At 41.6% G+C, this 27586-nt stretch overlaps 1 protein-coding gene across 1 annotated transcript in view; it reads right to left on the bottom strand.

Annotated features, from left to right (window-relative positions):
- The window catches only part of LOC139750955 (uncharacterized), a 247202-nt gene that overhangs the window by 108605 nt on the left and 111011 nt on the right, over nt 1-27586 (bottom strand). Inside the window, exons 13-14 of the mRNA XM_071665896.1 lie at nt 1790-1920; nt 1044-1153 (exon numbers count right to left, since the gene is read on the bottom strand). Of these exons, the coding sequence (XP_071521997.1) occupies nt 1044-1153; nt 1790-1920 (241 nt within the window). The remainder of the gene's footprint in view (nt 1-1043; nt 1154-1789; nt 1921-27586) is intronic.

The following is a 27586-nucleotide window of genomic DNA, read 5'->3' as shown; positions in this document are numbered from 1 at the left end:
TTTTCTAAGTATTTCTCAAATACATTCTTTAAAGCAAACCCCTGATCCACACATCTTCTAGCACTTCTGAAACCACACTGCTCTTCCCTAGTCTGATGCTCTGTACATGCCTTCACCCTCACAATCAATACCCTCCCCTATAATTTCCCAGCAATACTCAACAAACTTATACCTCTGTAATTTGAGCACTCGCCTTTATCCCCTTTGCCTTAGTACAATGGCACTATGCATGCATTCCGCCAATCCTCAGGTGCCTCACCATGAGTCATACATACATTAAATGTCTTTACCAACCAGTCAACAACACAGTCACCCCCTTTTCTAATAAATTCCACTGCAATATCATCCAAACCCGCTGCCTGGCTAGCTTTCATCTTCCGCAAAGCTTTTACTACCTCTTCTCTGTTTACCAAATCATTCTCCCTAGCCCTCTCACTTCACACACCACCTTGACCAAAACACCCTATATCTGCCACTCTATCATCTAACACATTCAACAAACCTTCAAAATACTCACTCCATCTCCTCACGTCACCACTACTTGTTATCACCTCCCCATTAGCCCCTTCACCGATGTCCCCATTTCTTCTCTTGCTTACGTTCTTTATTTACCTCCTTCCAAAACATCTTTTTATTCTCCCTAAAATCTAATGATACTCTCTCACCCCAACTCTCATTTGCCCTCTTTTTCACCTCTTGTGCCATTCTCTTGACCTCCTGCCTCTTTCTTTTATACATCTCCCAGTCATTTGCACTATTTTCCTGTAAAACTTGTCCAAATGCCTCTCTCTTCTCTTTCACTAATAATCTTTCTTCTTCATCCCACCACTCACTACCCTTTCTAATCTGCCCACCTCCCACGCTTCTCATGCCACAAGCATCATCTGAGCAAACCATCAATGCTTCCCTAAATACATCCCATTCCTCCCCCCACTCCCCTTACATCATACCTATATGCCATTTATCAATCCATTCTTTTACAGCTGAGTTTTCACATTGATTATTGCTAAAAATTACATCAATATGAATGTATTCATGCTCACTTGAATGTCTTACTCCCAGGAGACTCTCTTCTGAACACTTCTGATGCTCCAAGCAACACTTGTCTCACATGATTCTTTCGTTCCTCTGACATCCTCCCAGATACCACCACCTGAGAGAAACAAAGTGTTAGCATAACTGATTAAAAATGGTTCTTATGACTAACTATAATTTGCTGAAATTCTTGCTTTCTTCAAACTAAAATTATATTTGTAAATGACCTTTTCTGTAAATTTGAGGTGAAATTAATTGATTCAGAGTGGTCTGAAGTTTTCTTTTTTTCATGTGCACTTACAAATGTTAAGCAACACAGAAATATGTTAGAAAACTGGCATTTGTTTTTCCTGCTTTAACTATTAGAAATATATAGATATTAGGCTCCTTCCCAGCCTGCAGGAATGGGGATGGGGACCCTACTTCTGCAGAATAAAATTTTAAATAGATTATGCCTATATACATTTAATCCAGTCTATGGAAGTGAGAATGGGATTAATGATAACTGACTGACATACATAATTTTCTAAAATGTGTATATGGTTAAAATGAGAAATGATCAATCAATATCAAGCAAATTGGGTTCCTTTCATGTCAGTTCAGACATGAAATGAACGAATGTCTCACAGATGATTCATAATATAAGATATAGTGCAGTACAAAACTTGAATTCAAAATTAGGAATAAATCATTGCATGAAGTATGAGACTCAAAAGTTTGTGAATCATATAGGAGGGAAGCCACAAGCACTTACCTCATGTGCAGGTACTTGCGCCAGGTTACAATTCTGGTATTCACTAATAGCTGCAGTACCACCAGAGGGACACAGAAGCTTGTAATTTTCAGACCGTAACCCTATCGTCCAGTCTGCTGTGCTCATACCATCTGAAACCAAAAGGACATCAGGATCAGAGAAGATAGAGAGGGAGGTTATATCAAACAGATTCTTATCTAAAGATAGAGACTTTTCCTATCCTGTAATCTGTTCCCATCTTGTGACAATCTTACAAGACTGCCCTCATTATCTCTAGATGAATAAAGCCTTCTGCTTCTATCTAAATCTCAGCTGATATTTGCTTCCGTCAGTTGCATGTATGTGTCACTAGCAGTCTGCTGTCACAGCTGGAAAATATCACACATCTCAGTCACCTACAAAATGTCATAAAGAGTGCATATATGTCATGAGTGCAGTGCCAAATGTAATGGCTCACTTCTGAAGTCAGTTTTATAATTAAACAAATCTGAAATACAGCCTGTGTTGATATTTGACAGTGCAAGTAGAGTCATTTGATAGTATATTCATGTATATAAAGTTCTGTGTAAGTAAATAAGATGTAAACACACAAAAGACATGCATGACGTGAAAATATATAAAATATGTAAAAGATACATAAAAATATAAATTAAGTTCACAAAAGAAAATAATACATTGTGCAAGGTGAATAGGTGCATAACGAATGTAATCATACTGAAAAAAAAATTTTTACCATACACATACATAAAGAACATTCATGCCACCAGCACAAACTGTCCTTTCTCCACTCACTATCCTCCCACAACTATCAACACAGAAAATGTGCCTAACTCCTCGAGTGCTTCTTTTCATAAAGTAATATCCAAGGAACACCTTATATAACCAACTTTGTATGATATGGAAATTGGATATACAAAGTATTTTAAGACTAAGACTTTCCCTTTACAATGGACACATATCAATGATACCCGATTGGATATCTAGTGTTTCCTGTGGGGTGGGGTAGCACCGGAAATGGATGAAGGCAAGCAAGTATGAATATGTATATGTGTATACATGTATAGGTCTGTGTATGTGTATCTGTATGTATATATAAGTATATGTTGATATAATTATGTATATGTGCATGTATGGGAGTTTATGTATGTATGGGGGAGGAATGGGATGTATTCAGGGAAGCAGCGATGGCCTCCGCAAAAGATGCTTGTGGCATGAAAAGGTGGGAGGTGGGCAGATTAAAAAAAGGTAATGAGTGGTGGGATGAGGAAGTAAGGCTATTACTGAAAGAGAAGATAATTTTCAGGGAGAAAAAAAGATGTTTTGGAAGGAGGTAAATAACACATGTAAGACAAGAGAACAAATAGGAACATTGGTGAAAGGGGCAAATGGAGAGGTAATAAAAAGTAGTGATGAAAGAAGGAGATGAAGAGAGTATTTCGAAGGTTTGTTGAATGTGTTTGATGACAGAGTGGTAGATATAGGATGTTTTGGTGGGGGTGGTGTGCGAAGTGAGAGGGTCAGGGAGAATGCTTTGGTAAAAAGAGAAGAGGTAGTGAAAGCTTTGCGGAGGATGAAAGCCAGCAAGGAGGAGGGTTTCGATGGTATTACAGCGGAATTTATTAAAAAAGGGGGTGCCTGTGTTGTTAACTGGCTAGTAAGGATATTCAATGTATGTATGGATCATGGTGAAGTGCCTGAGGATTGGCAGAATGCATGCATATTACCAATGTACAAAGGCAAACGCGATAAAGGTGAGTGTTCAACTCTCAGAAGCATAAATTTGTTGAGTATTCCCAGGAAATTATATGGGAAGGTATTGATTGAGAGGGGTCAAGGCATGTACAGAGCATCAGATTGGGGAAGAGCAGTGTGGTTTCAGAGGTGGTAGAGGATATGTGGATCAGGTATTTGCTTTGAAAAATGTATGTGAGAAATACTTGGAAAAACACATGGAGTCACTTGTTGTTCACTTATGATACAGCACTATTGGCTGATTAGTGTTAGAAACTGCAGAGGTTGATGACTGGGTTTGGTAAAAAGGGGAAAGGAGAAAGTTGATAGTAAATGTAAATAAGAACAGCAAGGTTATTACAATCAGTAGAGTTAAGGGACAAGTTAATTGGGTGATAAGTCTGAATGGAGAAAAACTGGAGGAAGTGAAGTGCTTTATATATCTGAGAGTAGACTTAGCAGCAGATGGAACTATGGAAATGGAAGTGAGTAACAGGTGGGGAGGGGGTGAAGGTTCTGGGAGCATTGAAAAATGTGTGGAAGGGGAAAACATTATCTTGGAGAGCAAAAATAGGTATATTTGAAGGAATAGTGGTTCCAACAATGTTATATGGTTGCAAGGCATGGGCTAGAGATAGGGTTGTACGGGGGAGGGTGGATGTGTTGGATATGAAATGCTTGAGGACAATATGTGGTGTGAGATGGTTTGATCGAGAAAGTAACAAAAGAGTAAAAGAAATGTGTGGTAATAAAAACAGTGTGGTTGAGAGAGCACAAGAAGGTGTATTGAAATGGTTTGGAAACATGGAGAGGATGAGTTAGGAAAGACTGACAAAGAGGATATATAGGTCAGAGGTGAAAGGTACAAGGAGAAGCAGGAGATCAAATTTGAGGTGAAAGGATAAAGTGAAAAAGAGTCTGAGTGATCGGTGCCTAAACATACAGGAAGGTGGAAAGCGTACAAGGAATAGAGTGAATTGGAACAATATGGTACACCAAAATCAGCGTGTTGAAAATGGACTGAACCAGGTAATGTGAAGCATCTGCAGTAAACCATCAAAAGGTATATATATATATATATATATATATATATATATATATATATATATATATATATATATATAAAAAACTGGAGGAAGTGAAGTGTTTTAGATATCTGGGAGTGGATCTGGCAGCGGATGGAACCATGGAAGCGGAAGTGGATCATACGGTGGGGGAGGGGGCGAAAATTCTGGGGGCCTTGAAGAATGTGTGGAAGTCGAGAACATTATCTCGGAAAGCAAAAATGGGTATGTTTGAAGGAATAGTGGTTCCAACAATGTTGTATGGTTGCGAGGCGTGGGCTATGGATAGAGTTGTGCGCAGGAGGATGGATGTGCTGGAAATGAGATGTTTGAGGACAATGTGTGGTGTGAGGTGGTTTGATCGAGTGAGTAACGTAAGGGTAAGAGAGATGTGTGGAAATAAAAAGAGCGTGGCTGAGAGAGCAGAAGAGGGTGTTTTGAAGTGGTTTGGGCACATGGAGAGAATGAGTGAGGAAAGATTGACCAAGAGGATATATGTGTCGGAGGTGGAGGGAACGAGGAGAAGAGGGAGACCAAATTGGAGGTGGAAAGATGGAGTGAAAAAGATTTTGTGTGATCGGGGCCTGAACATGCAGGAGGGTGAAAGGAGGGCAAGGAATAGAGTGAATTGGAGCGATGTGGTATACCGGGGTTGACGTGCTGTCAGTGGATTGAATCAAGGCATGTGAAGCGTCTGGGGTAAACCATGGAAAGCTGTGTAGGTATGTATATTTGCGTGTGTGGACGTATGTATATACATGTGTATGGGGGGGGTTGGGCCATTTCTTTCGTCTGTTTCCTTGCGCTACCTCGCAAACGCGGGAGACAGCGACAAAGTATAAAAAAAAAAAAAATATATATATATATGTATATATATATATATATATATATATATATATATATATATATATATATATATATATATATATATATGTGATTGTCCAATCACATGTTTACCAAATGGCGTCCTAGCTTCGTCTCTTCGATGTATATCAACTGACTGTTATATTTCTCTCTTGTGTCTCCCCTGATGATGTGATTATTACACGAAAGTGCACTTGGGAACTTTTCGTGTTTCATTTTCCCCGTGGACTCATAGGAATACACATGTACATAATTCATACTGTCTGCCTTTATTCATTCCCGTCGTCACCCCGCCACTCATGAAATAACAACCCCATCCCCCGCATGTGTACAAGGTAGCGCTAGGAAACGACAACAAAGGCAACATTCATTCACACTCAGTCTCTAGCTGTCATGTATAATGCACTGAAACCACAGCTCCCTTTCCACATCCAGGCCCCACAGAACTTTCCATGGTTTACCCAAGACGCTTCACACGCCCTTGTTCAATCCATTGACAGCATGTCGACCCCGGTATACCACATCGTTCCAATTCACTCTATTCCTTGCACGCCTTTCACCCTCCTGCATGTTCTGGGCCCAATCACTCAAAATCTTTTTCACTCCATCTTTCCGCCTCCAATTTGGTCTCCCACTTCTCATTCCCTCCACCTCTGACACATATATCCTCCTGGTCAATCTTTCCTCACTTATTCTCTCCATGTAACCAAACCATTTCAAAACACCCTCTTCTGCTCTCTCAACCACACCTCCCTTACTACCACACATCTCTCTCATCACATCATCACTTACTCAATCAAACCACCTCACACCACACACCGCCCTCAAACACCCCACCTCCAGCAAATCCACCCTCCCCCGCACAACTCCATCTATAGCCCATGCCTCGCAACCACACAACATTGTTGGAACCACCATTCCCTCAAACACACCCATTTCCGCCCTCCGAGACAACGTTCCCGACCTCCACACACTCCTCAACGCTCCCAGAACCCCCCCCCCCACCTATGACTCACCTCCGCTTCCATGGTTCCATCCGCTGTCAAATCCACTCCCAGATATCCAAAACACCCCACTTCCTCCAGTCCTTCTCCATTCAAACCCACCTCCCAATTGACTTATCCCCCACCCCACTGCACCCAACAGCCCTGCTCCCACCCACATTCACTCTCAGCTCCCACCCCTCACGCACCCTACCAAACCCAGTCACCAGCTTCTGAAGTTTCTCACACAAACCAGCCACCAGTGCATCACCAGCAAACAACAACCGACCCACCTCCCAAGCTCTCCCATTCACAATTGACTGCATTCTTGCCCCTCTTTCCAAAACTCTTGCATTCACTTCCCTAACAACCCAATCCATAGACAAATTAAACAACCATGGAGACATCACACACCCCTGCCGCAAACCAGCATTCACTGAGATCCAATCACTTTCCTCTCTTCCTACACGTACACATGCCTTACATCCCCAATAAAAACTTTTCACTGCTTCCAACAATTTGCCCCCCACACCATATATTCTTAATACCTTCCACAGAGCATCTCTGTTCACTCTATCATATGCCTTCTCCAGATCCATGAATGCTACATACAAATCCATTTGCTTTTCTAAGTATTTCTCACATACATTCTTTAAAGCAAACACCTGATCCACACATCTTCTACCACTTCTGAAACAACACTAACCTTCCCCAATCTGATGCTCTGTACATGCCTTCACCCTCTCAATCAATACCTTCCCATATAATTTCCCAGAATACTCAACAAACTTATACCTCTGTAATTTGAGCACTCACTTTCATCCCCTTTGCCTTCGTACAAACAATGGCACTATGCAAGCATTCTTCCAATCCTCAGGCACCTCACCATGAGTCATACATACAAAAATAACCTTACCAACCAGTCAACAATACAGTCACCCCCTTTTTTAATAAATTCACTGCAATACCATCCAAATCCGCTGCCTTCCCAGCTTTCATCTTCCACTAAGCCTTTACCACCTCTTCTCTGTTTAGCACATCATTCTCCCTAACCCTCTTACTTTGCACACCACCTTGACCAAAATACCCTATATCTACCACTCTATCATTAAACACATTCAACAAACATTCAAAATACTCACTCCATCTCCTTTTCACATCACCACTACTTGTTATCACCTCCCCATTAGCCCCCTTCACTGAAGTTCCCATTTGTTCCCTAGTCTTACACACTTTATTTACCTCCTTCCAAAACATCTTTTTATTCTTCCTAAAATTTAATGAAACTCTCTCACCCCAACTCTCATTTGCCCTCTTTTTCACCTCTTGCACCTTTCTCTTGACCTCCTGCCTCTTTCTTTTATATATCTCCCACTCATTTGCATCATTTCCCTGCAAAAATTGTCCAAATGCCTCTCTCTTCTCTTTCACTAATAACCTTACTTCTTTGTCCCACCACTCACTACCCTTTCTAATCTGCCCACCTCCCATGCTTCTCATGCCACAAGCATCTTCTGCGCAAGCAATGCTGCTTCCCTAAATACATCCCATTCCTCCCCCATTCCCCTTACGTCCTTTATTCTCACTTTCTACCATTCTGTACTTAGTCTGTCCTGACTTCCTCACATAAGTCTCCTTCCCAAACTCACTTACTCTCACCACTCTCTTCACCCCAACATTTTCTCTTTTTTTCTGAAAACATCTACAAATCTTCACCTTCGCCTCCACAAGATAATGATCAGACATACCTCTAGTTGCACCTCTCAGCACATTAACATCCAAAAGTCTCTCTTACGCGTTAGCAGGGTAGCGCAAGGAAACAGACGAAAGAATGGTCCAACCCACCTACATACACATGTATATACATACACGTCCACACACGCACATATACATGTCTATACATCTCAACGTATACATATATATACAAAAACAGACATATACATATATATATATACATATACATAATTCATACTGTCTGCCCTTATTCATTCCCGTCGCCACCCCGCCACACATGAAATAACAACCCCCTCTCCCCGCATGTGCACGAGGTGGCGCTAGGAAAAGACAACAAAGGCCACATTCTTTCACACTCAGTCTCTAGTTGTCATGTATAATGCACCGAAACCACAGCTCCATTTCCACATCCAGGCCCCACAGAACTTTCCATGGTTTACCCCAGATGCTTCACATGTACTGGTTCAATCCACTGACAGCACGTTGACCCCGGTATATCACACTGTTCCAATTCACTCTATTCCTTGCAAGCCTTTCACCCTCCTGCATGTTCAGGCCCCAATCACTCAAAATCTTTTTCACTCCATCTTTCTGCATCCAATTTGGTCTCCCACTTCTCCTCGTTCCCTCCACCTCTGACACATATATCCTCTTTGTCAATCTTTCCTCACTCATTCTTTCCACATGACCAAACCATTTCAAAACACCCTCTTCTGCTCTCTCAACCACACTCCATTTATTACCACACAACTCTCTTACCCTTTCATTACTTACTCGATCAAACCACCTCACACCACATATTGTCCTCAAACATCTCATTTCCAGCACATCCACCCTCCTGCGCACAACTCTATCTTTAGCCCACGTCTTGCAACCAATATAACATTGTTGGAACCACTATTCCTTCAAACATACCAATTTTTTCTCTCCATGATAACGTTCTCGACTTCCACACATTTTTCAACGCTCCAAGAACTTTTGCCCCCTCCCCCACCCTATGATTCCCTTCCATTTCCATGGTTCCATCCACTACCAAATCCACTCCCAGATATCTGAAAAACACTTCACTTCAGTTTCTCTTCATTCAAACTTACCTCCCATTCGACTTGTCCATCAACCCTACTCTACCTAATAACCTTGCTCTTATTCACATTTACTCTTACCTTTCTTCTTTCACACACTTTACCAAATTCAGTCACCAGCTTCTGCAGTTTCTCACTCGAATCAGCCACCAGCACTGTATCATCAGCGAAAATACAACTGACTCACTTCCCAAGCCCTCTCATCCACAGCAGACTGCATACTTGCCCCTCTCTCCAAAACTCCTGCACTCACCTCTCTAACTCCATCCATAAACAAATTAAACATCCACGGAGACATCACGCACCCTTGACGCAAACCGACATTCACTGAGAAACAAACACTTTCCTCTCTTTCTACTCATACACATGCGTTACATCCTCGATATAAACTAACAACTTTCCTCCCACATATATATCATTAATACCTTCCAAAGAGCATCTCTATCAATTCTATCATATGCCTTCTCCAGATCCATAAATGATTTATACAAATCCATTTGCATTTCTAAGTATTTATCACATATATTCTTTAAAGCAAACACCTGATCCACACATCCTCTACCACTTATGAAACCACACTGCTCTTCCCCAATCTGATGCTCTGTGCATGCTTTCACGCTCTGAATTAATACCCTCCCATATAATTTACCATAAATATTCAATAAACTTATACCTCTATAATTTAAGCACTCACCTTTATCCCCTTTGCCTTTATACAATGGCCCACACCCCCTTTCTTATCAAAATCCACTGCAATAACATCCAAACCCGCTGCCTTGCCAGCTTTCATCTTCCTCAAAGCTTTTACTATCTTTTCTCTGTTTACCAAATCATTCTCCCTAACCCTCTCACTTCGCACACCACCTTGACCAAAACACCTTATATCTGCCACACTATCATCTAGCACATTCAACAGACCTTCAAAATATTCACTCCATCTCCTTCTCACATCACCACTACTTGTTATTACCTCCCCATTAAACCCCTTCACCGATGTTCCCATTTGTTCTCTTGTCTTACGCACCTTATTTACCTCCCTCCAAAAAATCTTTTTATTCTCCCTAAAATCTAATGATACTCTCTCACTCCAACTCTCATTTGCCCTCTTTTTCACCTCTTGCACCTTTCTCTTGACCTCCTACCTCTTTCTTTTATACATCTCCCAGTCATTTCCACTATTTCCCTGCAAAACTCATCCAAATGCCTCTCTCTTCTCTTTCACTAATAATCTTACTTCTTCATCCCACCATTCACTACCCTTTCTAATCTGCCCACCTCCCATGCTTCTCATACCACAAACATCTTTTGCAGAAGCCATCACTGGTTCCCTAAATAAATCCCATTCCTCCCCCACTCTCCTTACATCCTTTGCTCTCAACTTTTTCCATTCTGCACTCAGTCTCTCCTGGTACTTCCTCACACAAATAACCTTCTCAAACTCACTTACCCTCACTACTCTCTTCACCCCAACATTCTCTATCCTTTTCTGAAAACCTCTACAAATCTTCACCTTCACCTCCACAAGATAATGATCAGACATCCCCGCAGGTGCACCTCTCAGCACATTAACATCCAAAAGTCTCTCTTTAACATGCCTATGAATTAACACAATCCTATTATGCTCTCTGGCCATCTCTCCTACTTACATGCGTATACTTATGTATATGTCTCTTTTTAAAACAGGTATTCCCAATCACCAATTCTTCTTCTGCACACAAATCTGCAAACTCTTCACCATTTCCATTTCTAACACTGAACACCCAATGTATACCAATTATTCCATCAACTGTCACATTACTCACCTCTACATTCAAATCATCCATCACTATAATCCGGTCTCGTGCATCAAAATTGCTAACAAACTCACTCAGCTGCTCCCAAAACACTTGCCTCTCATGATCTTTCTTCTCATGCCCAGGTGCATAAGCTCCAATAATCACTCATCTCTCTCCATCTACTTTCAGTTTTACCCATATCAATCTAGAGTTTACTTTCTTACACGCTATCACATACTCCCAAAACTCATGTTTCAGGAGTAGTGCTACCCCTTCAAAGCTTTGCTCTTGTCCTCTCACCAACCCCTAACTTTACTCCCAAAACATTCCCAAACAACTCTTCTCCTTTACCCTTGAGCTTCGTTTCACTCAGAGCCAAAACATCCAGGTTTTTTCCTGAAACGTACTACATATCTCTCCTTTTTTTCTCATCTTGGTTACATCCACACACACTTAAACACCCCTTCTGTTTCCCCTTCTAGAAAGTTAAAATACAAGAAGGGGAGGATTTCTAGCCCCCCCGCTCCCAACCCCTTTAGTCGCCTTCTAAGAAATGCGGGAATGCGTGGGAAGAATTCTTTCTCCCCTATCTGCAGCGATATATATATATATATATATATATATATATATATATATATATATATATTGTTATACTTTATTGTTAAACTTACTCGCTGTCTCCCACATCAGTGAGGTAGCACAGGGAAACAGACGAAAGAATGTTCCAACCCACCCACATACACATGTATATACATAAACGCCCACACATGCACATATACATACCTGTACATTTCAATGAATACATACATATACATACAGACACACACACACACACACACACACATATATATATATATTATCCCTGGGGATAGGGGAGAAAGAATACTTCCCACGTATTCCCTGCGTGTCGTAGAAGGCGACTAAAAGGGGAGGGAGCGGGGGGCTGGAAATCCTCCCCTCTCACTTTTTTTTTTAATTTTCCAAAAGAGGGAACAGAGAAGGGGCCCAGGTGAGGATATTTCCTCAAGGGCCCAGTCCTCTGTTCTCAACGCTACCTCGCTAATGCGGGAAATGGCGAATAGTATGAAAGAAAGAAGAAAGATATATATATATATATATATATATATATATATATATATATATATATATATATATATATATATATATATATATATATATGTTATTTTTTTCTTATTATACTTTGTCGCTGTCTCCCGCATTTGCGAGGTGGCGCAAGGAAACATACGAAAGAAATGGCCCAACGCCCCCCCATACACATGTATATACATACGTCCACACACGCAAATATACATACCTACACAGCTTTCCATGGTTTACCCCAGACGCTTCACATGCCTTGATTCAATCCATTGACAGCACGTCAACCCCGGTATACCACATCGCTCCAATTCACTCTATTCCTTGCCCTCCTTTCACCCTCCTGCATGTTCAGGCCCCGATCACACAAAATCTTTTTCACTCCATCTTTCCACCTCCAATTTGGTCTCCCTCTTCTCCTCGTTCCCTCCACCTCCGACACATATATCCTCTTGGTCAATCTTTCCTCACTCATTCTCTCCATGTGCCCAAACCACTTCAAAACACCCTCTTCTGCTCTCTCAACCACGCTCTTTTTATTTCCACGCATCTCTCTTACCCTTACGTTACTTACTCGATCAAACCACCTCACACCACACATTGTCCTCAAACATCTCATTTCCAGCACATCCATCCTCCTGCGCACAACTCTATCCATAGTCCATGCCTCGCAACCATACAACATTGTTGGAACCACTATTCCTTCAAACATACCCATTTTTGCTTTCCGAGATAATGTTCTTGACTTCCACACATTCTTCAAGGCTCCCAGAATTTTCGCCCCCTCCCCCACCCTATGATCCACTTCCGCTTCCATGTTTCCATCTGCTGCCAGATCCACTCCCAGATATCTCAAACACTTCACTTCCTCCAGTTTTTCTCCATTCAAACTAACCTCCCAATTGACTTGACCCTCAACCCTACTGTACCTAATAACCTTGCTCTTATTCACATTTACTCTTAACTTTCTTCTTTCACACACTTTACCAAACTCAGTCACCAGCTTCTGCAGTTTCTCACATGAATCAGCCACCAGCGCTGTATCATCAGCGAACAGCAACTGACTCACTTCCCAAGCTCTCTCATCCCCAACAGACTTCATACTTGCCCCTCTTTCCAAAACTCTTGCATTCACCTCCCTAACAACCCCATCCATAAACAAATTAAACAACCATGGAGACATCACACACCCCTGCCGCAAACCTACATTCACTGAGAACCAATCACTTTCCTCTCTTCCTACACGTACACATGCCTTACATCCTTGATAAAAACTTTTCACTGCTTCTAACAACTTGCCTCCCACACCATATATTCTTAATACCTTCCACAGAGCATCTCTATCAACTCTATCATATGCCTTCTCCAGATCCATAAATGCTACATACAAATCCATTTGCTTTTCTAAGTATTTCTCACATACATTCTTCAAAGCAAACACCTGATCCACACATCCTCTACCACTTCTGAAACCACACTGCTCTTCCCCAATCTGATGCTCTGTACATGCCTTCACCCTCTCAATCAATACCCACCCATATAATTTGCCAGGAATACTCAACAAACTTATACCTCTGTAATTTGAGCACTCACTCTTATCCCATTTGCCTTTGTACAATGGCACTATGCACGCATTCCGCCAATCCTCAGGCACCTCACCATGAGTCATACATACATTAAATAACCTTACCAACCAGTCAACAATACAGTCACTCCCTTTTTTAATAAATTCCACTGCAATACCATCCAAACCTGCTGCCTTGCCGGCTTTCATCTTCCGCAAAGCTTTCACTACCTCTTCTCTGTTTACCAAATCATTTTCCCTAACCCCCGCACTTTGCACACCACCTCGACCAAAACACCCTATATCTGCCACTCTATCATCAAACACATTCAACAAACCTTCAAAATACTCACTCCATCTCCTTCTCACATCACCACTACTTGTTATCACCTCCCCATTTGCGCCCTTCACTCAAGTTCCCATTTGCTCCCTTGTCTTATGCACTTTATTTACCTCCTTCCAGAACATCTTTTTATTCTCCCTAAAATTTAATGATACTCTCTCACCCCAACTCTCATTTGCCCTTTTTTTCACCTCTTGCACCTTTCTCTTGACCTCCTGTCTCTTTCTTTTATACGTCTCCCACTCAATTTCATTTTTTCCCTGCAAAAATCATCCAAATGCCTCTCTCTTCTCTTTCACTAATACTCTTACTTCTTCATCCCACCATTCACTACCCTTTCTAATCAACCCACCTCCCACTCTTCTCATGCCACAAGCATCTTTTGCGCAATCCATCACTGATTCCCTAAATACATCCCATTCCTCCCCCACTCCCCTTACTTCCATTGTTCTCACCTTTTTCCATTCTGTACTCAGTCTCTCCTGGTACTTCCTCACACAGGTCTCCTTCCCAAGCTCACTTACTCTCACCACCCTCTTCACCCCAACATTCACTCTTCTTTTCTGGAAACCCATACAAATCTTCACCTTAGCCTCCACAAGATAATGATCAGACATCCCTCCAGTTGCACCTCTCAGCACATTAACATCCAAAAGTCTCTCTTTCGCGCGCCTGTCAATTAACACGTAATCCAATAACGCTCTCTGGCCATCTCTCCTACTTACATACGTATACTTATGTATATCTCGCTTTTTAAACCAGGTATTCCCAATCATCAGTCCTTTTTCAGCACATAAATCTACAAGCTCTTCACCATTTCCATTTACAACACTGAACACCCCATGTATACCAATTATTCCCTCAACTGCCACATTACTCACCTTTGCATTCAAATCACCCAACACTATAACCCGGTCTCGTGCATCAAAACCACTAACACACTCATTCATATATATATATATATATATATATATATATATATATTCTTTCTTTTCTTTCAAACTATTCGCCATTTCCCGCATTAGCGAGGTAGCGTTAAGAACAGAGGACTGGGCCTTGAGGGAATACCCTCACCTGGCCCAATTCTCTGTTCCTTCTTTTGGAAAACTAAAAAAAAAAAACGAGAGGGGAGGATTTCCAGCCCCCCGCTCCCTCCCCTTTTAGTCGGGCCTCTACGACACGCAGGGAATAACGTGGGAATATTCTTTCTCCCCTACCCCAGGGAAAAATTTTATATATATTATTCTTAATACCTTCCACAGAGCATCTCTATCACTCATCATATGCCTTCTCCAGATCCAAAAATGCACATACAAATCCATTTGCTTTTTTTAAGAATTTCTCACATACATTCTTCAAAGCAAACAGCGACAAAGTATAAAAAAAAAAAAAAAATATATATAATAATATATATATAAATTATATATTTTTTTTTTGCTTTGTCGCTGTCCCGCATGCGAGGGAGCGCAAGGAAACAAACGAAAGAAAGGCCCCCAACCCCCCCCCAACACTGTATATCATACGTCCACACACGCAAATATACATACCTACACAGCTTCCAGGGTTTAAAACCCCAGACGCTCACTCCCCGATTAAAACCATGACCACTCAACCCCATATACCACATCGCCCCAATTCACTCTATTCCCTTCCCTCCTTCCCCCCTCATGTTCGGGCCCCGAACAAAAAACTTTTTCATCCATCTTTCCACCCCAATTTGGTCCCCCATTTCCCTCCCCCCTCCACCTCCAACACATATACCCCTTTTGCAATCTTTCCCACTCTTCTCTCCAGGCCAAACCCATTAAAAACACCCTTTTCTGCCTCTCAACCACGCTCTTTTTTTTTTCACACACTCTCTTACCCTTACGTTCTTACCGATAAAACCACCTCACAAAAAAAAACATTGTCCTCAAACATCTCATTTCCACACATCCACCTCCTGCGCAAAATTTACCATACCCACCCTCGCAACCATACAACTTTTGTTGGAACCACTTTTCCCTTCAACAAAAACCCATTTTTGCTTTCCGAAAAAATGTTTATTTCCCACATTCTTAAAGGGCTCCCGGGATTTTCGCCCCTCCCCCCCCTATAAACCACTTCCGTTTCCCCAGGGTTTCCATCTGCTCCCAAATCCACCCCAATTCTAAAACACTTTACTTCCTCCAGTTTTGCTCCATTCAAACTTACCCCCATTGACTTGACCCTAAACCCTACTGTACCTAATAACCTTACTCTTATTCACATTTACTCTTAATTTTTCCTTCTTTACACACTTTCCAAACCAGTCACCACTCTGTAGTTTCTCACATGATCAGCCACCAAGCGCTGTATCATCGCGAACAACAACTGACTCACTTCCCAAGCTTCCATCCCCAACAGACTTCATACTTCCCCTCTTTCCAAACTCTGCTTTCACCTCCCTAAAACCCCAACCCCATAAACAAATTAAACACAGGGAAAACATCACACACCCCTGCCGCAAACCTACTTTCACTGAAACCAATCACTTCCCTCTTCCTACACGTCACATGCCTTACATCCTCGAAAAAAAACTTTTCATGCTTCAACAATTTCCCCTCCCACACCATATATTTTATATTTTTCCCAGAGCATCCTATCACTCTATCATATCCTTCCCCCGATCCATAAATGTACATAAAATCCATTTGTTTTTCAAAGTATTTCTCACATAATTTTTCAAAGCAAACCCCGTCCAAATACTTCCCACTTCTGAAACCACATGCTTTTCCCCAATCTGATGCTCTGTACATCCCTTTCCCCTCTAAATCAATCCCTCCCATTAATTTACCAGGAATACTCAACAAACTTAACCTCTGAATTTTGAGCACTCCTTTTTTTTTTTCCTTTCACAATCGCACTAGCACCATTCTGCCCTCCTCAGCACCTCACCATGAGTCTACTACCCTTAAATAACTTTCAACCGTCAAAAAACAGTCACCCCCTTTTTAATAAATTCCACTGCAATACCATCCAAACCTGCTGGGCCTTGCCGCTTTCAAATTCCGCAAAGCTTTCACAAACCCCTTCTCTGTTTACCAAAACTTTTTTCCCCAACCCTTCACTTTCACACCACCTCGACCAAAAAAACCCCCATACGCCACTCAATCATCAAAAACATTTAACAAACCTTCAAAAACTCACCCCCATCTCCTTCTCACCCTCACCACTACTTTTATCACCTCCCCAAAAAGTGCCCTTCACTGAAGTTCCCATTTGCTCCCTTGTCTTACGCATTTTTTACCTCCTCCAGAACATCTTTTTTAAATTTTCCCTAAAATTTAAGATACCTCTCCCCCAATTCATTTTCCCTCTTTTTCACCTCGCACCTTTCTTTGACCTCCTGTCTCTTTTTTTTAACATCTCCCCATCAATTTTTTTTCCCTGCAAAAATCGTCCAAAGCCTCTCTCTTCTTTTTACTAATAATCTTACTTCTTCATCCCACCATTCACTACCCTTTCAATCAACCCCCTCCCCCTCTTCTCATGCCACAAGCATCTTTTGCGCAATCCATCACGATTCCCTAAATACATTCCATTCCTCCCCCACTCCCCTTTCTTCCATGTTCTCACCCTTTTCCCCTCTTTACTCAGTCTCTCCTGGTACATTCCCCACACAAGTCCTCCTTCCAAGCTCACTTTCTCCACCACCCCTCACCCCAACATTCACTTTCTTTTCTGAAAAACCCCAAAAAACCTTTACCTTAAACCTCCACAAGATAAAGGGGAAGATTTGTATGGGTTTTTTAGAAAAGGAGAGTGAATTGGGGTGAAAGGGGGGTGAAGTAAGTGAGCTGGAAGGAACTTGTAATATAAAATAAATAAAAATATATATATTATATGTATATATATATAATATTTATAAAAAAAAAATATATATATATATAAATAATATAATATAAATAATTATATATATATAATATAAATAATTATATATATATCCCTGGGGAAGGGGAAAAGAAACTTCCCACAAAATTTCCCCACGGTCCCAAAGGCGACTAAAAGGGAAAGGAAAAGGGGGGCTGGAAACCTCCCCTCTCGGTTTTTTTTTTTTTTTTTTTCCCCCCAAAAAAGGGAAAAGAGAATGGGGTCAGGTGAGGAATTCCCCCAAAGGCCCAGTCCCTGTTCTTAAGGCTACTCGCTATTGCGAAATGGGGAATAGTATGAAAGAAAAAGAAAAAAAATAAAATATATTTTATATAAAATATATATAAAATATATAATATATAATATATATATAATATATATATTATCCCGGGATAGGAGAAAGAATACTTCCCACATATTCCCTGCTGTCGTAGAAGCGACTAAAAGGGAAAGGAGAGGGGCCGGGAAACCTCCCTCCGGTTTTTTTTTTTTTTTTTCCCAAAAAGAAGGAACAGAAATGGGGTCATGAGAATATTCCCTGAAGGCCAGTTCTCTGTTCTTAAGGCTACCTCGCTATTGGGGGAAAATTTGGCGAATAGATAAAGAAGAAAGAAAAATTTTCTTTCAAACTATCGCCATTTCCCCCCAAAAGCGAGGTACGTTAAGAACAGAGGACGGGGCCTTTGAGGGAAAAACCCCCCTGGCAAAATTTCCTCTGTTCCTTCTTTTGAAAAAAAAAAAAAAAAAAAAAAAAAAAAATGTAGAGGTGAATGCAAGAGTTTTGAAAGGGGGGGCAGAAATGAAGTCTTTTTGGGATGAGAGAGCTTGGAATTTATCATTTGTTTTCGCAATGGTACAGCGCTGGGGGCTGTTCATTGAGAAACTGCAGAAGCTGGTGACTGATTTTGGGTTTAAAAATGGGGGAAAGAAAAAGTAAGATTAATGTGAATAAGAGAAAGGTTATTAGGTACAGTAGGGTTGAGGGTCAAGCATTGGGGAGGGGATTTGAATGGAGAAAAACTGGAGGAAGTAAAGGGGTTTAGATATCGGGGAGGGAAACTGGCAGCGGTAAACCCAAAGGAAGGGGAAGGGATAAAAGGGGTGGGGAGGGGGCGAAAATTCTGGACCCCTTAAAAGATGTGTGAAGTGGGAAAAACATTATCTGGGAAAAGAAAAAAGGGGTATTTTGAAGAAAGGGGTCCAAAAAATGTTGTAGGTTGCGAGGCGGGGGCTAGGGATAGAGTTGTGCGCGGGAGAGGGGATGTGCTGGAAATGAAATTTTTGAGGACAAGTGTGGTGTGAGGTGGTTTGATCAAGTATTTACGAAAGGGTAGAGAGATGTGTGGAAATAAAAAGCGTGGTTGAAGAGCAGAAGAGGGTTTTTGAAGTGGTTTGGGCACATGGAGAGAAGAGTGAGGAAAAAATTTGACCAAGAGGATATATGTGTCGGAGGTGGAGGGAACGAGGAGAAGAGGGAGACCAAATTGGAGGTGGAAAGATGGAGTGAAAAAGATTTTGTGTGATCGGGGGCCCGGGAAAATGCAGGAAAGGGGGAAAGTAGGGCAAGGAATAAAAGTGAATTGGAGCGATGTGGTATACCCGGGTTGACGTGCTGTCAGTGATGAATCAAGGGATGTGGGAAACGTCTGGGGTAAAAACCCTGGGAAAACTGTGTAGGATGTATATTTGCGTGTTTTGGAAGTTTTGTTTTACATGTGTATGGGGGGGGTTGGGCCCACTTTTCTTTTCGTCTGTTTTCCTTGCGCTACCCTCGCAAACGCGGGAGACAGCGACAAAGAAAAAAAAAAAAAAAATATATGGTTTACCAAGGACGTTCATCCACACGCCTTGTTCAAACCATTGACAGCATGTCGACCCCGGTAGACACATCGTTCCAATTCACTCTATTCATTGCACGCCTTTCACCCTCTGCTTGGTTTGGGCCCAATCACTAAAAATCTTTTTATCCCATCTTTCGCTCCATTTGGTCTCCCACTTCTCATTCCCTCCACCTCTGACACATATATCCTCCTGGTCAATCTGTCCTCATTATTTTCTCCAGGTAACCAAACCTTTTTCAAAACACCCTCTTCTGCTCTTCAACACACCTCCCTTACTACCACCACATCTCTCTCATCACATCATCACTGTACTCAATCAAACCACCTCACACCACACAACGCCCTCAAAACACCCACCTCCAGCAAATCCACCCTCCCCCGCACAAACTCCTCTAGAGCCCATGCCTCGCAACCACACAACATTGTTGGATACCACCTTTCTTCAAACACACCCATTGCGCCCTCCGTGACAACGTTCCCGACCTCCTTCACACTCCTCAACGCTCCCAGAACCCTCCCCCCCACCTATGACTCACCTCCGCTTCCATGGTTCCATCCGCTGTCAAATCCACTCCCAGATATCCAAAACACCACACTTCTCCAGTCCTTCTCTCATTAAAACCCCACCTCACCAATTGATTATCCCCCACCCCACTGCACCCATACAGCCCTGCTCCCACCCACATTCACTCCTCAGCCTCCCACCCCTCACGCACCATACCAAACAGTCACCAGCTTCTGATGTTTTCTCACACCAAACGCACTGTGCATCACAGCAAACAACAAACCCGACACAACCTCCCAAGCTCTCCCTTCACAAGTGATGCCATTCTTCCCCCTCTTTCCAAAACTCTTGCATTCACTTCCCTTAACAACCCAAATCTTAGACAAATTAAACAACCTTGGAGACACCACACCCCCTGCGCAAACCGCAGTCACTGAGATCCAATTCACTTTTCTCTCTTCCCTTCATCGGTAACATGCCTTACACCCCCAATAAAATTTTCACTGCTTACAACAAATTTGCCCCCACCCCCATATATTTCTTATATACTTCCACAGAGCTTCTCTGTTTCACTCTTATCATATAGCCTTCTCCAGGAGCCATGAATGTTACATAAAAAATCCATTTGCTTTTTCTTAGTAGTTCTCACATACATTCTTTAAAGCAAACACCGGATCCACACATCTTCTACCACTTCTGAAACACACAAACCCCTTCCCCAATCTGTGATGTTTGTACTGGCTTCACCTCTCAATCAATACCTTCCATTATAATTTCCCAGAATACTTCAACTAACTTAATACCTCTGTTAATTTGAGCCATCACTTTACCCCCTTTGCCTTCGTACAAAACAATGCACTATGCAAGCATTCTTCCAATCCTCAGGCCCTCCACCATGAGTCATACATACAAAAATATCCTTACCAACCAGTCAACAATACAGTCCCCCCCTTTTTTAATAATTTCACTGCATACCATCCAAATCCGCTGCCTTCCCAGCTTTCATCTTCCACTAACCTTTACCACCTCTTCTCTGTTTAGCAATCATTTCCCCTAACCCTCTTACTTTGCCACCACCTTGACCAAAATTCCCCTATTATCTACCACTCTATCAATTAAACCACCATTTCAAACAAACATTAAAAAATACTCATCCATCTCCTTTATTCACATCACCACTACTTGTTATCCACTCCCCATTAGCCCCTTCACTGAAGTTCCCATTTGTTCCCTAGCTTACACACGTTGTTTACTCCTTCCAAAACATCTTTTTATTCTTCCTAAAATTTAATGAACTCTCTCACCCAAACTCCCCCGCTCATTTGCTTCTTTTTCACTCTGCACCTTGCTCTTACCTCCGAGCCTCTTTCTGTTATATATCTCCCACTCATTTGCATCATTTTTCCCCGCAAAATTGTTCCAAATTGCCTCTCTCTTCTCTTTCTTTAATAACCTTAATTCTTATGTCCACCACTTCACTATCCCTTTCTATCTGGCCCCACACCTACATGCTTCTTCATGCCACCAAGCATTCTTCTGCGCAAGCAATGCTGCTTCCCTAAATACATCCCATTCCTCCCCCATTCCCCTTACCGTCCTTTTTATTCTCACTTTCTACCATTCTGTATTAGTCTGTCCTGACTTCCTCACATAGTCTCCTTCCCAAAAATCACTTACTCTCACCACTCTCTTCAAACCCAACATTTTCTCTTTTTTTCTGAAAACATCTACAAATCTTCACCTTCGCTCCACAAGATAATGATAAGACATTTCCTTAGTTGCACCTCTCAGCATTTACATCCATAAAGTCTCTCTTAACGCGTTTAGCAGGGTTATAGGCAAGGAAACAAGACGAAAGACTTGTTCCAACACACCTACATACACATGTATATACATACACGTCACACACGCAATCTATACATGTCATATACATTCAACGTATAAATATATATACAAAAACAGGGACATATACATACTATATATTACATATACATAATTCTTACTTCTGCCTTATTCATTCCCGTCGCCACCCCGCCACACATGTATAACAACCCCCTTCTCCCCGCATGTGCACGATTGTGGTGGCGACTAGGAAAAGACACAAGGCCACCATTCTTTCACACTCAGTCTCTCAGTTGTCATGTAGAATTGCACCGGAAAACCACAGCTCCATATCCACATCCAGGCACACAGAACTTTCCATGGTCTTACCCCAGATGCTTCACATGTTAACTGTTCAATCCACTGACAAGCACGTTGACCCCGGTATTTCAACGTTCCAATTCACTCTATTCCTTGCAAGCCTTTCACCCTCCGGCATGTTCACGGCCCCAATCACTTCAAAATTCTTTTTCGCTCCATCTTTCTGCATAATTTGGTTCCATTCTCCTCGTTCCTCTCCTGACACATTTATCCTCTTTGTCATCTTTCCTCATCATTCTTTCACATGACCAAACCATTTCAAAACACCCTTTCATGCTCTCTCAACACACTCATTTTATTACCACACAACTCTCTTACCCTTTCATTACTACTCGATCTAAACCACCTCCAACCACATATTGTCTCAAACATCTATTTCCAGCACATCCACCCTCCTGCGCACAACTCGATCTTGTAGCCCACGTCTTGCCAACCATTATAAACTAGTGTGTGGAACACTATTCCCTTTTCAAACATACAAGTTTTTCTCTCCATGATAGTTCTCGACTTCCACACAATTTTTCAATAACGTCCAAGAACTTTTGCCCCCTCCCCCCCCTATGATTCCCTTCCATTTCCATGGTTCCATCCACTACCAATAAATCCACTCCCAGGATTTGAAAAACACGTCACTTTCAGTTTATCTTTCATTCAAACTTACTCATTCGGACTTGTCCATAAAACCCTACTCTACCTAAAAACCTTGCTCTTATTCACATTTACTCTTACCTTTCTTCTTTCACACACTTTACCAAATCAGTCCCCCAGCTTCTGCAGTTTCTCCTCGAATCAGCCTCCAGCACTGTTCATCAGCGAAAATACAACTGGACTCTCTTCCAAGCCCTCCCTCACAGCAGGAATGCATTACTTGCCCCTCCTCTCCAAAATCTCCTGCACTCACCTCTCTAACTCCATCCATAAACAAATTAAACATCCACGGAGACATCACGCACCCTTGACGCACAAACCGGACATTCATGAGAAACAAACACCTTTCTCTCTTTTCTCTCATACACATGCGGTTACCATCCTCGATTAAACTAACAACTTTCCTCCCACATTAGATATCATTAATACCTTCCAAAGAGCCATCTCTATCAATTCTATCATATGCCTTCTCCAGATCCATAAATGATTTATACAATATATCAAAGTTGCATTTCAAGTATTTATCACATATATTCTTTAAAGCAATCACCTGATTCCCACCCACATCCTCTACCACTTATGAAACCACACTGCTCATCCCCAATCTGTATGCTCGTTCTGTGCATGCTTCACGTCCACTGAATTAATACCCTCACTGGTAATTTACATAAATATGCAATATACTTATACCTCTATAATTTAAGCACTCCTTTATACCCTTTGCCTTTATACAATGGCCCACAACCCCCTGTCTATCAAAATCACTGCATAACAGCCAAACCCGCTGCATTGCCAGCTTTCATCTTCCTCAAAGCTTTTTTTACTATCTCTTTCTCTTTTTCCCAAAAATCATTCTCCTAACTCCTCTCACTTCGCACACCTCCTTGACAAAACTCCTTTATCTTGCCACACTATCATCTAGCAACAATTCAACAGACCTTTCAAAAATATTCACTCCATCTCACCTTTCACATCACCACTACTTGTTTTATTACCTCCCCATTAAACACCTTACCGATGTTCCCATTTGTTCTCTTGGTCTTACGCACCATTATTTACTCCCCCCAAAAAAATCTTTTTTTTTCTCCCTAAAATTAATGATTACTCTCTCACTCCAACTCTCATTTGCCCTCTTTTTCTCCTCTTGCACCTTTTCTTGAACTCCTACCTCTTTTTTTATACATCTCCCAGTCATGTTCCAACTTATTTCCCTGCAAATCATCCAATTGCTCTCTCTTCTCTTTCACTAATAATCTTACTTCTTCATCCCACAATTCTCTACCTTTTAATCTGGCCCACCTTCCCATGCTTCTCATACACAACAATCTTTTGCAGAAGCCAATCCATGGGTCCCTAAATAATCCCATTCCTCCCCCAACTCTCCTTACATCTTTGCTCTCAACTTTTTCCATTCTGCATCAGTCTCCTCCTCGGTAATTCCTCACCAAATAACCTTCTCAAACTATCTTCCCCTCCTACTCTCTTCACCCCAACATTTCTTATCCTTTTCTGAAAAACCTCTACAAATCTTCACCTTCACCTCCACAATGATAATGCTCAGACATCCCCCAGGTGCAACTCTCAGCACATTAACATCAAAAGTCTCTCTTTAACTATGCCTATTGAATTAACCAATTCTATTATGCTCCTCTGGCATCTCTCCTACTTAAATGGTATACCTTTTGTATATGTCTCTTTTTAAAACAGGTATTCCAATCACCAATTCTTCTTCTGCACACAAATCTGCCAAACTCTTCCCACCATTCCATTCTTAACACGAACACCCAATGTATACCAATTAGTCCATCAACTTGTCACATTACTCACCTCTACATTCAAAATATCCATCACTATAATCCGGTCTCGTGCATCAAAATTGCTAACAAAAATCACTCAGTGCTCCCAAAACACTTGCCTTCATGATCTTTTTCTCATGCCCAGGTGGTCATAGCTCCAATAATCACTCATCTCTCTCCCATCTTACTTTCAGTTTTACCATATCAATCTAGAGTTTACTTTCTTTACAACGCTTATCACATTACTACCATAAACTCTAGTTCAGGGTAGTGCTACCCCTCAAAGCTTTGCTATCTTGTCCTCTCACCAACCCTTAACTTTACTCCCAAAAACATTCCCAAACAACTCTTCTCCTTTTACCCTTTGAGCTTCGTTTCACTCAGAGCCAAAACTTCCTGGTTTTTTCTGAAACGTACTACTTATCTCTCCTTTTTTTGCATCTTGGTTAATCCACACACACTTAAACACCCCTTCTTTTCCCCTTCTAGAAAGTTAAAATACAAGAAGGGGAGGATTTCTAGCCCCCCCGCTCCCAACCCCTTTAGTTCGCTTTAAGAAATGCGGAAAGGGGGGAAATGTGGGGAAGAATTCTTTCTTCCCTCTATCTGCAGCGATATATATATATATATTATATATATATCTATATATTATATATATATTGTTATACTTTATTGTTAAATTACTCGCTGTCTCCCACATCAGTGAGGTAGCACAGGGGAAACAGACGAATCGGAGATTGGTTCGACACACCCACCCCATACACAGTGTATATACAAAAAACGCCCACACATCACTCATTACATTTACCTGTCATTTCCAGCTGTAATACATACATGATCGGCTATATCGCAGATCACTAGGTCACATCTATCCTCTAATAAAAAAAAAAAAAATATTATAATTATCAAACTCTAACCATTCCCCCCCCCCACACACAACATACCACCCCTAGGTGACCACACAACCACCCAAAACCACACCAAACACCACCAGTATTTCTATGATTGATGGTTAGTTTTTTTTATATATTCTTTTCTTCCAGATCCCTGGGGACTAGGGGAGGAAAGAATACTTCCCACGTATTCCCTGCGTGTCGTAGAAGGCGAATAAAGAGGGGAGGGAGCGGGGGCTGGAATCCTCCATCTCATTTTTTTTTTTTTAAATTTTTTCCAAACAGAGGGAACAGAGGAAGGGGCCCAGGTGAGGATTATTTCCTCAAGGGCCAGTCCTCTGTTCTCACCGCTCCTCGCTAATGCGGGAAATCGCTGATAGTTTGACAGAAAGAAGAAAGATATATTCTATATTATATATATATATATATTTTTATATATATATATATATATATATTATCATATAAATATATATATGTATATATGTTATTTTTTTCTTATTTTACTTTGTCGCTGTCTCCCGCATTTTCGTGGGGGCGCAAGGAAACATCGAAAGAAATAGGCCCAACGCCCCCCATACACCATGTATATACATACGTCCACACACGCCAATATACATACCTACACAGCTTTCATGGTTTACCCAGACGCTTCACCATGCCTTGATTTCCAATCCTTTGGACAGCACGTCAACCGGTATACCACATCGTCCAATTCACCTCTATTCCTTGCCCTCCTTTCACTCCTGAATGTTTCAGGGCCCGCCGATAACCACTAAATCTTTTTCACTCCATCTTTCCACTCCATTTTGGTCTCCCTCTTCTCCTCGTTCCCTCACCTACGACACATATATCCTCTTGTCAATATTTCCTCACTCATTCTCTCCATGTGCCCAAACATTCAAAACATCCTCTCTGCTCTCTCAACCACGCTCTTTTTATTTCCACGCATCTCTCTTACCCCTTACAGTTACTTATCGGATCAATTACCACCTCACACACACATTGTCCTCAAACATCTCATTTCAGAATCCATCCTCCTGCGCACAACTCTTCCATAGTCCAATGCCTCGCAACCATACAATCATTGTTGGAACCACCTATTCCTTCCAAACATACCCATTTTTGCTTTCCGAGCTAATGTTCTTGACTTCCACACATTCTTCAAGGCTCCCAGAATTTTCGCCCACTCCCCCAACCCTATGACCCCACTTCGCTTCCATGTTTCATCTGCTGCCAGATCCACTCCCAGCGATCTCAAACACTTAACTTCCTCCAGTTTTTCTCATGCAAACTACTCCCAATTGACTTGACCTCAACCCTACTGTACTAATAACCTTGCTTCTTATTCACATTTACTCTTAACTTTCTTCTTTCTCACACTTACCCAAACTCAGTCACCAGCTTCTGCAGTTTTACATGAATCAAGCCACCAGCGTGTATCATCAGCGAACAGCAATCTGGGACTCACTTCCCAAGCTCTCTCTTCCCAACAGACTTCATACTTGCCCCTCTTTCCAAAAAATCTTGCATTACCTCCTAACAACCCCATCCATAAACATATTCCACCCAACAACCATGAGACATCACACACCCCTGCCGCAAACCTACATTCACTGAGAACCAATCACTTTCCTCTCTTCCTACAGTTCACATGCCTTACATCCGTGTTAAAAACTTTTCCTGCTTCTAACAACTTGCCTCCCCCCACCATATTATTCTTAATACCTTCCACAGGAGCATCTCTATCAACTCTATCATATGCCTTGCTCCAGATCCATAAATG

The sequence above is a fragment of the Panulirus ornatus genome, chromosome 10 (assembly GCF_036320965.1).
Source record: "Panulirus ornatus isolate Po-2019 chromosome 10, ASM3632096v1, whole genome shotgun sequence".
NCBI lineage: Eukaryota > Metazoa > Arthropoda > Malacostraca > Decapoda > Palinuridae > Panulirus > Panulirus ornatus.
This window is presented reverse-complemented; position numbering and strand designations above follow the sequence as displayed.